Genomic DNA, 14,805 nt, shown 5'->3' with positions numbered 1-14,805 from the left:
TGTTATTTCATTGACAGGTGATCCGGGGGGCACTAGAAGAGACTTAAGTGGTATAGGTGATGAAGTAATCAGTGATAAAGGAGAAAAACAAGTCACTACAATGGTACAGCTCAACGATGCAGGGCAGCTTTCTCCAGAAAGAGTCACTGTTCCATTGACTATAACTACTGCCAAAGGAGATCAAGGAAAGGAGAGTGCAGGGAGATCGTTGATTCCTAATCAGGGAAAAAATGAAATCATTACTACTCCTAAGGGCCATGGTGATGATGAAAATGTGGAAACCAAAGGGAGAGACATGGATGAAGAATCAACGACTCAAAACTTTAAGAATGTAGCAAGACAAGGTGATCTTTCACCTAGAGCAATAGAGAAAGGGAAATTTGTTGGGAGAGGTAAAAAGAAGCAATCTAAAGAAAATCAAAGTGTAGTTCCACCTGGGGTTCAAACAAGAAGGACCCAATCCAAATCGCATAATCAATGATGAATGCTCTATTTTGGAATGTGAGATCGGTGAATACAATGAAAGCCTTTGAGAGGCTGGTCATTATGCAGAGGCAACATCATTTTCAATTTATAGGTATCATGGAACTAATGCAAAGAGCCACGAAATTAGAATGGTATAGAAGAAAGATTGGAATGCTACAAGTTTACGCAAATGTTTCAAACAAAATATGGGTATTTGTTGATGAAGATCATGGTGTTGATATCATTATCAATATGGACCAACAGATGACACTAAAAATAACAAACATGGATTCTGGAAGGTCACTTATTGTTACATTTGTATATGCAAAATGTGACTCTACTGAAAGAATTGAATTGTGGGACAGCTTATATGCACTTGCGAGAGATATGGATCTTCCTTGGCTAGTGGGAGGAGATTTCAATGTTATCTGGGATGAAGAAGAAAAATTTGGAGGCCGGCCCGTCCACATGAATGAGGTTTTTGATTTTAGGCATTGTGTAAATACTTGTAACCTTTTCGATCTTGGATTTAAAGGAAGTATTTACACTTTGTGGAATGGTCAAGGTGAAGATGACTGCATTTTCAAGCGACTAGACAGAATATTAGCAAATGCAGAATTCCAACAGATGTTTGCAGGTTTAGAAGTAATCCATCTTTCCAAAATTAGTTCTGACCACTGCCCAATGATGTTGAGTGTACAGGCCTCTACAGTCCCAATCAAGAGGTCCTTCAAATTTTTGAATTTCTGGACAAAAAATCCAACTTTCAAAAATACAGTAGCAGAAAACTGGACAACAGACTTTCATGCGAACCCTTTCACTTTGTTCAATCACAAGCTCAAAAAGGTGAAGAAAGCTCTTTCAATCTGGAGCAAGGCTACATTTGGAAACATTTTTGAAAAGATTGCTAGTTTGGAAGAGGTGGTCTTAGTTCATGAAGCACAATTCGAGTTGAATCCTTCTTTTCAGAATAGAGAAAGACTTATGAAAGTTCAAGCTGAGTTCATAAAATACTTAACGCTAGAGGAGGAATTTTGGAAACAAAAATTTGGATTGTCATGGTTCAAAGATGGAGATAGGAGCACAAAATTCTTTCATGCGCAAGTCATGGGAAGAAGGAAAAGGTTGGAATTGAAGAGAATCCAAAATAGCGAGGGCAATTGGATTGAAGATTCAGTAGCTATGGCGGAGGAAGCTGTAAAATATTTCACTAATCAATTTCATGAAGATAAGGTTCCTGATGCATTTGACATACTGGATCATGTGCCACACATGGTGAATAATGAGCAGAATGATATGCTTTTGAGGTAACCTAACAAAGACGAAGTGAAAGAGGCAGTGTTTGGGCTCAATGGAGACAGTGCAGGTGGACCAGACGGATTCACTGGTTGTTTCTTTCAAGCATGCTGGGATATAGTCGGAGATAATGTCTATGACATGGTTAGAGCTTTATTCAATGGGCATAATCTACCAAAGTTTGTGACTCACACAAATTTGGTGCTATTACCTAAGAAGAAACAGATTTTGACTTATTCTAACATGCGACCCATTAGCCTTAACAATTTTATAAATAAAGGTTTCTCGAGGGTTGTTCATGAAAGGCTAGCTGGAATGCTTCCTAATCTAATATAAGATGAGCAGACATAATTTATTAAAGGGAGAAGCATCGTTGAGTATGTGTTGCTAACTCAAGAAATAATTACAGATATTAGACTAAGGACTAAAGCAGGGCCAAATGTGGTGATAAAGTTAGACATGGCTAAAGCCTACGATCGACTTTCTTGGCTTTTTTTGACTAAGGTTTTGAGAAATATGGGGTTTGGAGAAAGACTCATAGGTCTGGTGTTTGGTATCATCTCAAACAATTATTATTCTGTAATGATAAATGGGCAGCCTTATGGTTTCTTTAAGTCGACAAGAGGAGTGAAACAAGGAGACCCTCTATCCCCTACTCTTTTTATTCTTGCAGCTGAGGCATTATAAAGAGGTTTGAATGCATTACATTTGAACTTGCATTTCTGTGGATTTGGATTGCCTAAATGGAGTCCTAAGATTAACCATCTTGCATATGCCGATGACACTATTATTTTCTCCTCCTCGGATGCAACTTCATTGCAATTAATAATGCAAGTCCTATTTGATTATGAAGCTGCATCTGGACAGCTTATTAACAAGTCGAAATCTGCTGTATATTTGCACCATAATACTCATGTGGAGGTGGTAAATAAGGTTGAGAGGATATCTGGGATTAACATGCAAGATTTTCCCTTTACTTACCTTGGGTGTCCTATTTTTTATACAAAAAGAAAGTTGGATCATTACCAAAATTTACTCACCAAAGTTATGGACAAGTTACAAGCATGGAAAGGTAAACTACTCTAAATCGGAGGAAGATATATTTTGATCTCGCATGTTATACAAAATATTCCTATTCATCTACTATCTGCTGTGAACCCCCCTACAAATGTTATAAACAAGTTGCATAAGATGTTTGCACAATTCTTCTAGTGTAGTCCTGTGGGTGGAACGAGTAGACATTGGTCTTCTTGGGCTAACCTATGTCTTCCATGTGATGAGGGAGGAATAGGTTTTAGATCTCTTCATGATGTCTCCAAAGCATTATTCTGTAAGTTGTGGTGGAATTTTAGAACGAAACCTACCTTGTGGAGTTCGTTCGTGAGTCAAAAATATTGCAAGAAACTCAATCTTATTATTGTCCCTTGGCGTCGTGGATCTCATATATGGAGAAAGATGATAGAATGCGGGGATATTGTCGAACATCAAATTGGTTGGCATCCACGAATGGGTTCCTCTCTCTTTTGGTATGAAAACTGGACGGGGCTTGGAGCATTATATTTTATTACTCCTCCAGATTTGGTCATTGATGAATCTGTTAATAATATGCATGATGTGGTACAAGAAGGTGCATGGGATGTAGACAAATTAAAGGAGCTATTGCCAGAGGAGTATGCTACACATATCATAGAGTACATAAAGCCTCCAGTTGCATCTGATATTTTGGATAAACCATTTTGGATGTTGGAAACAAGAGGAAGTTTTAGTGTGAAGTCTGCCTGGGAGTTTTTGAGAAAAAGAAATGATCCAGCCACTGCGTACAGTAAATTATGGACAAAAGGATTACCATTTAAAATATCTTTCTTTTTGTGGAAGGTTTGGAAAGCAAAACTGCCTATAGATGATTGGATGAGACGATTGGGCTATTCTATGCCATCCAAATGTTGGTGTTGCGCTCAACAACAAGAATCAATGCCTCATTTATTTTTTACATCTGATGCAGCAACAAGAGTATGGACCTACTTTCTAACAAATGCAGAAATTACCATGGAAGGTTTGTCGTTGCACCAAGCAATTATGAAATGCTGGACAGCAAAAGTTGTACATCGTCTGTAGCATATTCTACAAGCGTTACCAGCTATCATTGTGTGGAAGCTATGGAAAAGAAGAAATAGCCAGAAATATGGACAGGTGGTGACAATAAGTCGAGTTATATACCAAGTCTCTACTACCTTACAGTCGCTTGTCAAAATAAGGAAACCTAGCATGCAAAATGTACCTCACAAATGGCCTGAATTGATTAAAGAATTAGAGAAGTATACTCCAGATTTGAAGGAGACAAAAGTGATCTGGGAACTACCTAATGAAGGGTGGATCAAGGTCAATACAGATGGGGCGAGCAGAGGAGATTATGGAAGGAGTTCCATAGGTTATGTGATGCGAGATGAACAAGGAGATGTAATCTACGCACTAGGAAAGGAAATAACACATGGTACAAATAATGAGGCAGATGCAGTAGCGATTTTGGAAGCAATGAGGTACTGTGTAGACAATAGACTCGCAAATGTTATGCTACAAACAGACTCCATGCTCATGAAGAATGTTTTAGAAGGAAAATGGGGAGCTCCATGGAATATTAATGAGTACGTTGAGGAGATTAAAACACAAATGGAGGAATGCAATGTTCGAGTTTCTCATATTCTAAGGGAGGGCAATAGTCTAGTAGATTATATAGCGAATTTTGCACTAGATAGTGGTGACTTTGAAGCTCAAGGATTTGCACAACTTGATTCAAATAGTAGGAGGATTGTGAACTCGAATTAATCGCAATGTCCTTATTTGAGGGTGAAGGCTGCCAAGAACTAAGAGGGAAACAAATGGATAACAAAGAAGAGAAAGGGGACCAAGAGGAATGCTGTGATCATTTACAGGAGATCACAATGTTATGTACTTTAGCTAACGTCGTGTTCTTTGTTGCAGGGATCATTGGTGTAACCATGGCTCACTAGCTGATTAAACTTACTTGGGTGGTATTAGCACGGTCTGCTCACTCCCAGGTAGTGAAGTCAGTGGTGAGCTCAAGCATGAAAGTATCAATAGGATACAATGGTTTAGGAAAGTGGATCTGGAACTTCACCTGTAAGATTTGGAACTTCACTTGTAAGCATCTGATAGTTTGCTGCAGGATGTGTCAACGACATAAGGATAATATTTGGCTGGTGAGAAATATGACCTCATTACAGAAATGCACTACAAGAAGTCACATATCAAGAGTCACCAATGGAAGATACAGAAACAGCAGGACACAACATCAATCAAATCGAAATGGCTATTATGGCAATGACATCTCTTCATGCATAAAAGAAACATCATAGCAAAGTTTAAACAGAGCTTTGCAGAAGAACTCAATTGCACTTAAAAATAACTGTACCTACTGGTACAAAGCTGAAGAACAGACGATGAGCTCAACAACGACCAAAGATACGGTATACGTAAATGGAGTCACCACGAGGTTCCGGATAACTGAAGAAGGTAAATGTTTTATTACTTGGGATATGCAACGCATTTAGCTTTGCAATCATGTTGTAAATGCACTACATGCTCATGTATCAAAAGGAGGAAAAGGTTGTCAGGCGTGGGTTCATATACCAAGTAATGTTGTGGACAGTGTAGTCAAGCGCATTGGGATATTAAAACAAGGAACTTGGGGTCTCGTTTTCTGTACATTTTTTAGTACTTGGATAATCCTTCAATTATGGACAACAAAATACACGAGCAGCACACACAGAAGGTGATGGGCAGCAATATTACCACATGCTAAGGAATTGGGATACACAAATGCTGAGGATATTCAGTTGACGAGCCATCATTTGTACTTTACTATGGAGGATCATGAGGGCATATACAAGCAAACACCATCAACAAAACTGGGCAGAAGCAAGAATTCAAATACAAGAGGGCTACGAAGTCAAAAGCTGGGCAGTGGCTACAAGGCTAAGAGGCTTTATGTGTAGTATGCAAGTTTTGAAATTGGACACGCGTGCTAATCTGATGCATGGGCTAGGTTTTTTCATCAATGTGTACATCAGTTCATATGTGATACCAATTTTGAGTCCGTTGCTCAATATTGGTAATAGGTATTATGTAATAAACATAGGTTATTATTTCCATTTTACAAGACCACCTGACATTGTATATTTCATTTTATTTTGATTTATATATATAAAAACTAGCCCTAGGCATTGCCTAGCAGACTACCAAAAAAAAGATCCCCAAGAGAATTCTCAAATGTTTCTTCCATTTTCCCCAATTTTCACTCTATTTTCTCAAATTAAATGATGAAATTCAAGACTAAATCATAGAATTAAACATAATATGAGTGAAGAATACTTACCCCAATAGCTCCACTGAAAATCCCTCAAATTTTACCTTTTCCTGAGCTCTCTAATGGCTTTTATGATATTAGACTTGAACCCTTGATTATAAAATATAAACTGACTGCCCAGATATTTCTTCATCGCGAACACGACATATCCCTCGCGTTCGCGAAGCACACCGCTTCACTGACCAGAATTTCTTCTATGCGAATGCGAGAACCCTCTCGCAAACGCGATGCACAACTGAATCAACATTTCGCGAACATGGCCTCTACTATGCGAATGCGTAGAACAATCGCCTTGAGGACCCAACTACTTTTCTTCCTCTATGCAAACGTGACATAAGCTTCGCGAACGCGAAGAATCACAGCATCACAACATTGCGAATGCGACACACAAAATTTGAACACGAATAAAAAATTCGCCGCCTCAGAGAACACCCTTCGCAAATGCGAGTCCCTGACCGCGAACGCGAAGAACAAATCGTCTGCAACAAAAACCAGCAAAAATTGCCAAGTCCAAAGTCCAAAATTGATCCGTTTAACCATCTGAAACTCACCCGAGGCCATCGAAACCTCAACCAAACATGCCATCATAACCCATAACATCGTTCAAACCTGTTCCAACCTTCGGAATGCTCAACACATCATCAAAACACCAAAATTACATCGGATTCAATCCTAAGAATTCCAAGAACTTCCAAATTCCGCTTTCGATCAAAAAGCCTACCAAACCACGTTCGAATGACCTAAAATTTTGCACACACATCACAAATGACACAACAGACCTAGTCTAACTTCCGGAATTCTTTTCCGACCCCTATATCAAAATCTCACCTATCAACCGAAAAATGCCAAAATCTCAATTTCACAAATTCAAGCCTAAGACTTCCGCTTACCTCATAAACACATTACGACCATGCTCCTAAGTCCCAAATCACCTAACGGAGCTAACCAAATCATAAAAATTCCAATCTGAGGTAATCTACTAACAAGTAAAATATTGGTCAAACATTCCAAATTTTAAGCTTCAAACTGAGAACTGTTCTTCCAAATTCATTACGATTACCCTGAAAACCAAAACCGACGTTTTATATAAGTCATAATACATAACACGGGGCTAGTCATGCCCGAGAACTGGGGAGCGAAGTGCAAAAGCTCAAAACAACCAGTCAGGTCATTACATAGTGATGAAGGATCAGCATCGACACTTACTTTAGGTCCAAATAAATAACATGATAATTCATAATAGATATTAAGTGCACAACAATAGTGGAGTAAATCTATAATTTCATAATTTTCCAATTATTTCTTTTAAAGTTTAAATTTGTGATACAGTATTCTACCTTAATAGCTTAGAAAATTCCAAGTGCCAATACCTAATCAATAAGGAATGCCATCAAATGCCGGGCATCAATGGAAGGTTTATCTCGTGAACATTCGGTCTACTAGCGATTTAACGCACGATTCTGCCGAGGTCGTTTGGCCCAATCCAGAATAACGTGTACACTGCCGAGGGTCATGTGGCATGAACCATAGATGCATCTATGTACTACCGAGGCATTCGGCTTGTTTCACAAGAAAGAAAGGAAGTTATCTAATTATGAGACACGTGTTTACAATACAACACATGAGCAGATAACGAATATAATCTTTATGCTTCTCAAATGAGTCGCCCACAACTCAAAGTGTTAAGGCTCGACCTATTATACATATATTTATTTCTACATCAAATTTAGTTATAACTTTAATCAATTAAACCAGTAGAACGAGTTCAAATAATTTAATTATTATATGATAATGTTATAAGTCTACCCGGACATAAACATGCTTTAGCTACGTACGAAATCTCGTCACCTCGTGCGTACGTTGCACCCACAACTAGTTTCACATACCAATAAATATTGCCTAGTGGTAGTTTCCCCCTCACAAGGTTATACAGGAGACTTACCTCACTCCGAAGTTCCAAAACGGGCTCCAACGCCTCTCTAACTCTTCAATTCAAGCCAAACGATCCGAAACTAATCAAGCAACGTGCATCTCAATCAATTGATTATTTATAAGCATTGCCCTACATTGGCACCCTCGGGCCTATATGCCCGGATTCCGAAATTTTTTGAAGATAAACTTGTAAAGCCCAAGAAAATTTTGCTTAATAATTTAAGATTTTGTGGTGCTAAGGTAGGCTAAATATTTTATCTTGCATGCAAATAAGGATTAATGAGATTATGGATATCAATTGGATATGTTAATAAGTGTATAAGTCATAGTATAAGTGAATTGGGGTCTAAGGAAAGGCCTAAGTCTAAGCCAAGTTGGAAAATTTCATAAGAGACGAAAGTTGCAAATGAGTGCGTACAAGACCTCACTTTGGACAATCATATCTCTAGTTATATAAGGATTTGTGTGATGAACAACCTATCAAATAAAAGGTCTTTGAGTTTAGTTTCCAACTCTTCAAACCGTTCGTCATTCGGACACTCCTACCAAACGTTATGACCAAATTACCAAAAGTAGCACAGAATTTTACACTAACGCGCCGCCCCATGCGCTGCCCCATGCGGCGCGGCTGTGTAAATAATCAGAGCACCTCCAATTTCGTTTCTAAACACATTTTTCATTACCATGCCGCCCCATGCGGCGTGGCTGTGCAAAAAATTGGGCTTTTGTTATAAAACGACTTAATTTCGTCAAATAGATTCAACAGACCATTTATTGAGCAAAAATTAGATATTTTTAGAGTGAGAGAGTTCCCTAGAGTGAGAAAGTACCCCTCATCAATTCTTATACAACTCTTGCTCAAATCTTAAAGGATTAACTAGGAAAGCCACACTAGGCCTTCATCCTTAAGGTAAGATTCTATACCCTAGCCTTTAATTTCGAATTTAGCTAAAGATGGGTAATTATAAAGAATGTTTGTGTTTATTGGAGTTGTTATCTTGCTTGTATATGTTGTCAAAAGTTGTAAAAACATTGTTGAGCTAAATATGGTAAAGTATGGGTTGTGGGTTGATGAAATCCTCTATAAAAGGACCATAAAGATTTAGCGCACATATGGTGTTTGATAAAATGCTCGAATGAGCTAGAATTATGAATATCTTCCTAATTTGTGTTCAATTTTGTTATGTATCAAAGTAGATTGGCATTGCTAGAATTTCGGAACGTTGTAGTAACTTAAGGAAAAGCTCTTTGAGGTATGTATGACTAACTTTAACTCTTGTAGAATCCCCTTGTTGTGACGAGCATACGGTGTGTGTACCTTGTATGAAAATATGTGTATTGATTATCTTAGTTGATTTTCACACCACCGTGTTATATGTGATTGTGAAAAGTAATTTGATGTGCCTACCTTATTATGTGCTAAGATTGTAAATTCTTGAGGATGACGATATGGGATTATGTGTTAGCGAATGAAAGAACGTTAGTGTGTCCAAATGTGGGAATGCGTATAATGGCTAAAACCCTGTGTGGTAAGTAATGAAAGATGGTATTGTGAAATGACGTAAATGAGTTGAAAGATTACGACAACACCTTGTACATGAATTACTGCTTTGTGACATCTATGGTGTCTTGGGCCTAAATGTATGAATTGTTGATATGAACTTGTGCTTCATCGAAATGATGATTCTTGTGATTAATATGCTTTGAACGTTGTTGATTATGTCTCGCGATATAATGGTGTAAGTAAATGGCAACAAACCAAGTATGTGTGTGTGAATGTGTTCATGTGGTAAGAACTGTGTAACAAATGATGGAAAGAAATCGTAATTGATGCAATCGAAACAACTATGGTAATATCATATGTGACTTGTCGCAGGCAGTTATCGTTGTGACTTAAATTATATACGGGCTGTTGCATATGATGGAAATGGTATTGATGTTATGAAAATTCTTTGTGAATTATTGTTGTTGTCATGTGAAATTTGATTGTCCGGTGGGATCGGGTTGTGTGCCACAACACGAAGTTATAAGGTGTGGGTTGTGGTGATAAGGGTGGCCAAGGTAATAAGGGTGGCCGAGCTAATAAGGGTGGAAAAGTGATCGAAATCACTATTGAAATGAAAATATGTGAAAGTTGTGAAACCATTGATGTGATGAAATAATGTTGAAAGGGGAAAAGGAGAGATTGTGGAACTTGTTTGGATTTGGTTGTTCCTTTCATGTGCATTGGATTGTTGATTCTATTACTGTTTGTTACCTGTGTATTTCTTGATTTTACTTGGGGTAAAGTTTGTTCATACGTACCAGTACAATTCAAATGTACTGACGTCCCTTTTGCCGGGGGGCGCTACATTAGTGTTATGATTGTAGGTGGTTCTATAGCAGGTACTCCAGTCCACCAACAGTAGCACTCCTTCACTTTCCGTCAGCTGTATTGATGAGCCTCTTTTTCCTCTGGGGGCCCTGCATGGCTCATGCCGCTTTTCCTCCCGGAAATCTTATTTTGGTATTTCCGTAAGGTATAGCCGGAGCCTTGTTACCGGCAAGTATTGTAACACTCTTTTGTATCCCTAGAGGCTCCATAGACAGGATATGTGGGTTATGTACTTATGTATTTTATATTTGGGCAGTGTAACTTGTAAACCACGCTAAGTAACCATGTATATTATGTAAATCTCGTAAGAATGTGTTTAATTCATAAATGGCTATTTCACTTGGTTAACGGATAATGAAAATGCGGGGTAACACGTGGGATAGGAAAGGCATCCAGGTCTGCTTGACCGGGGGTTACCCGGTTAAACGCCGGTTGCTCCCCTCGGTTTTAGGGCGTGACAAACTTGGTATCAGAGCCTAAGGTTTTAAAGTGTCATAGGATGTCTTGGAGCTGTGTCTAGTAGAGTCCTTCTTATCGGTGTGTTGTTGACCACATCTATAAGTTGGAGGCTATATGGACATTTAGGAATGTTACCCTTCTTCAACACTCCAGATCGTGCGATAAAGCTTTACTATAAGATTGTCTTATAACTCGTGCATTAAGATTCAAGGTAAGTTTAGACGCTCTTTCATCTGTTTCAAGTAATGTTGTCATACGGAATGACCAGTGGGCAAAGTCTTGAATATTAAGGAGATGACATATATGTTATGTTGAATGAATGGTACAAATATATGAGGTACATACATAGTACCAGAAGCATACTTTTTTCGAGAAAGTGTTAAAAATGATTGTAACCTCCAAAGAAACATTGAATTGATAAGTGCTATATAAGCTTGAATAGCACATGTGGGTAGTGTGAGAAGTATGTAAATGATCCTAAGGTGTGAAAGAAAACTGATTATATAAGCACGTGATATATGGGAGACATGACAAGGAGATTGATGATAAGAGTGCAAGTCTCTCCTAGGAGATAAGAAGTGATGAAATGAGAGTCAATTGAACCCATAATGAGACGACCCTTATGCTATGAATGTTATAAGAACCCCATAGGTGTATGAAGTTTTGTTACACTCCTAAAGGATATTGATATGAGGAATTGAGATCCTAAGCCCGTGTGGCTGAATACTAATAGAGAACTTATGAGGATAATGCCATGGTAACTTAAATCTCCCTAATAGTCGAACATATTTATAAGGAATAGAGATATGAGACATATGTCCCTAAAGTTGCCAAAATTCAAGACTTGTGTCAAAATCCGGGACATTCGCCCTAAGTGGGGGAGGAAGGGCCATAGCAAGGTCACTTAAACACAATGAAACAAGAGTAAGACCATGTAGCTTTGATGTTTGAATATTTTTGTTGAAGACAGGCGTAGTCTAGAAAAGTGATAATGAATAATGTGATTATCTGAAAGGATACGCTAATGATAGACCACTAGTACCTCCAAAAAGGTGGAAGGTTAAAGAAGGTAAATTTTTCATACATGGCAATGTGAATAATAGGGTCAACGATCCTAGAAACTAAGAGTAGGTTTGTAAAGGGGTTCTATACTTGTTAGAGGGCTCGGGACAATGCATCCCAAGGAAGTACTGTAGATCAAAGTTGAAAGTTTTGCGAGTTTTTTTGAATGGGTTAATCATGGAATTGCGATTCAACTAAAGTTCCAAGACGTTAAGAAAGGTGGAACGAGTGGGAGAAATAAATGTGATACTATAATAACCCAAGATAATATTTGGGCTTGATGGAAGCCTTACAAGCAAATAAGTGTTAAGTGATATGTGGATGAACACACTTTCCCACGGATATCCTCACAAGAGTTAAGAGGTGAGCATGATGAAATAACTAAGGGAAAAAACCATGTAGCACATTGAGAAGTACATGGCTATTCATTAGCTAGGATGAATGAGGTGATAAGAAATGGGGAGAAAATCTATAAATTGAGATGTCCATGGTTATCGCAAAACAGTTCATATCAGAATGGTGAACTCGCCTGGAGCACAAGTGTTAATAGAAGGTATAAAGGACTAACCGTAATGCTATCAACTTGGGTGACACTGAATGGTAACTAAAGAAGCTAGAGATAGTTCATGTCTACATATAATGAAAAGTAAGACTACTGGTGGTGAAGTTGCGATATGATAAACTCATTAAACCAGGCACAATGATATTACAAGTTCATGGGAGGTAGACAAGTGTGTGGCAAAATAAGGCTATCAATTATACACTATGAGCAAAATAGAATGGAAATGAATATTACATTTAGAAAGAAAAGATGGTACCAATATATTGTTCGAGCCAGTGGCACTTTCTGAATTGAATATGTACGAAGGGTGTTGATATGCGTTTTGGGTGGTGTTGAACAATAAAGAGAGATCACGAGAATGTTTACAAGGGAAAGTGGAGTAGTTTCTTAAATCCTATAAGGCAAACAAGGAGAAAAGAGCTTGACCAGGAAAGGTCTGAGCACAATGTTACATTACACTTGATGCAATGTCGTGCATGTTAATGATATTAAGGTGTGTGTGCAGGCTAGGAGATGTTATTCCTTTGAAATAGAAGGTTCTATAAGAAAACTCATCCAGTAATGTCTTTTGTTAAGAATTTGGAAGAGCAAGTTGCAAGAGAAATGTGATATAGATAGTTCACTATTGATGGAACATGGCCAGATGATCACTTATGCCTCTAGGCAACCCAAGAATCATGGAAAGAACTATCCGGCACATGGTTTAGAACTTGCGACGATAGTTTTTGTATAAAGATTTGGCGACATTATGTGTATGGGGTCCACATTGATGTATTTATGAACCACAAGAGCCTTCAAAATATTGTAAACAAACGGAGTTGAATCTGAGACATAGAGGATGGCTCGGGCTACTCAAGGACTATGATATTGAGATTCTCTATCACCCGGGAAAGGCCAATGTTGTGGCAGATGCTCTTAGATGGAAATCTATGGGTAGTTAGCTCACTTGGAGATATATCAAAGGCCGTTGGCCAGGGAGGTTCACCAATTGGCTAGTCTAGGAGTTCGTCTTGCGGACTCTAGTGAAGGGAGAGTAATTGTGTAGAATAAGGCTGAATCGTCGCTTGTAGCGGAGGTCAAAGAAAAGCAATACAACGATCCATTGTTGGTACAGTTGAAGGAGGGAATTCATAAACACAATATCACATCTTTTCTTTTGGCATTGATGATGGTACCCTATGGTGCCAAGAGCGCCTATGTGTTCTAGATATTGATAGTCTTCGGGAGAGGATTATGGCAAAAGCTCACACTTCTAGTGTAACGACCCGACCGGTCGTTTTAAGCTCCGGCGCGTCATTCAGCAGTTTGAGACCATGAGCGGCTTCATCTCAGGTATATTGACTTGTGTGTATGGTCAGAATTAAAATTCAGGAAGTTTGGAGTCAAATCTAAATGGAAATTCTCATTTTGAAAGCTTAAAATTGAAGAAATGAACTAGGATTGGAATTTTGAGTAAATGACCTCGGAATTGGGACCCGAAGGTTCCAGCAGGTTCGTATGATGATTTCGGACTTTGGCGTATGCCCAGATCGGGTTTTGGATAACCCGGGAGCGTTTTGGCGCCTATTGTGGAAGATAGCATTTTAGACGAAATTGCATCAATTTGGTTTAAATGCATTTCAGTGTTATTGATGTCCATTTGGGATTCCGAGATTGGGAGTAGCTCCGTATGGTGATTCTGGATTTGGGAGCGCGATCGGAAGTGAATTCGGAGGTCCGTAGGTCATTTTGGAGCCGTTCGACTAAAGATGGAAAATTGAAGGTATTTGAGAAAATTTGGCCGGAAGTGGAAATTTTGATATCGGATTTGAAATGCGAATTTTATGGTTTGGATAGATTCGTTAGGTTATTTGGGACTTAGGAGTGTGTCCGGAATATCTTTGTTTTGAAATATATGAATTATGGGAAAAATTTTAAAAAAATTGATATTTAATATTGTTAAGGTTGACTTTGGTCAACATTTTTGGTAAACGGACCCGGACCCGTGATTTTTCGGTCGCAAAAGATCCATAGAAAAATATGGGAGTTTAACATGTTTCCGGAATCGAATTTCGAGGTCCCAGGCCCGAGAAATGAATTTTTTCGTGAAATTGTTTTCTGAAAATGTTTAAGTAAAATGAAAATGAAATTTGATCAGAAAGTAATGGTATCGGGCTCGTATTTTGGTTCCGACGCCCGGTACAGGTCATATATGTTGGTTAAGCGCTTCCTGTAAAGTTTGGTTACAAACGGACGTTGTTTGACGGGTTTCGGCCTTAAATTGGAAAATTT

The 14,805-nt window shown here is 38.4% G+C and overlaps 1 protein-coding gene across 1 annotated transcript; it reads left to right on the top strand.

The window, feature by feature from the left end:
• The first annotated feature begins 519 nt into the window (after nucleotides 1–519).
• Nucleotides 520–3,876, top strand: LOC104249829 (uncharacterized). The gene is made up of 3 exons (XM_009806328.2): nucleotides 520–1,772; nucleotides 2,451–2,685; nucleotides 2,974–3,876. The coding sequence occupies exons 1-3, from the start codon at nucleotides 520–522 to the stop codon at nucleotides 3,874–3,876; spliced, it is 2,391 nt and encodes a 796-aa protein (XP_009804630.2).
• Nucleotides 3,877–14,805: the final 10,929 nt, after the last annotated feature.

Source organism: Nicotiana sylvestris, chromosome 10, assembly GCF_000393655.2.
Source record: "Nicotiana sylvestris chromosome 10, ASM39365v2, whole genome shotgun sequence".
NCBI classification, from domain to species: Eukaryota; Viridiplantae; Streptophyta; class Magnoliopsida; order Solanales; family Solanaceae; genus Nicotiana; species Nicotiana sylvestris.
This window is presented reverse-complemented; position numbering and strand designations above follow the sequence as displayed.

What these genes read in the sequence shown, in the direction of transcription:
- LOC104249829 (XM_009806328.2), top strand. Translation starts at nt 520, where the DNA reads ATGAAAGCCTTTGAGAGGCTGGTCATTATGCAGAGGCAACATCATTTT. An exon ending in CAGAATGATATGCTTTTGAG is followed by an intron (nt 1,773 to 2,450) that starts GTAACCTAACAA and finishes GGCATTATAAAG; the next exon opens with AGGTTTGAATGCATTACATT. An exon ending in ATAATACTCATGTGGAGGTG is followed by an intron (nt 2,686 to 2,973) that starts GTAAATAAGGTT and finishes CAATTCTTCTAG; the next exon opens with TGTAGTCCTGTGGGTGGAAC.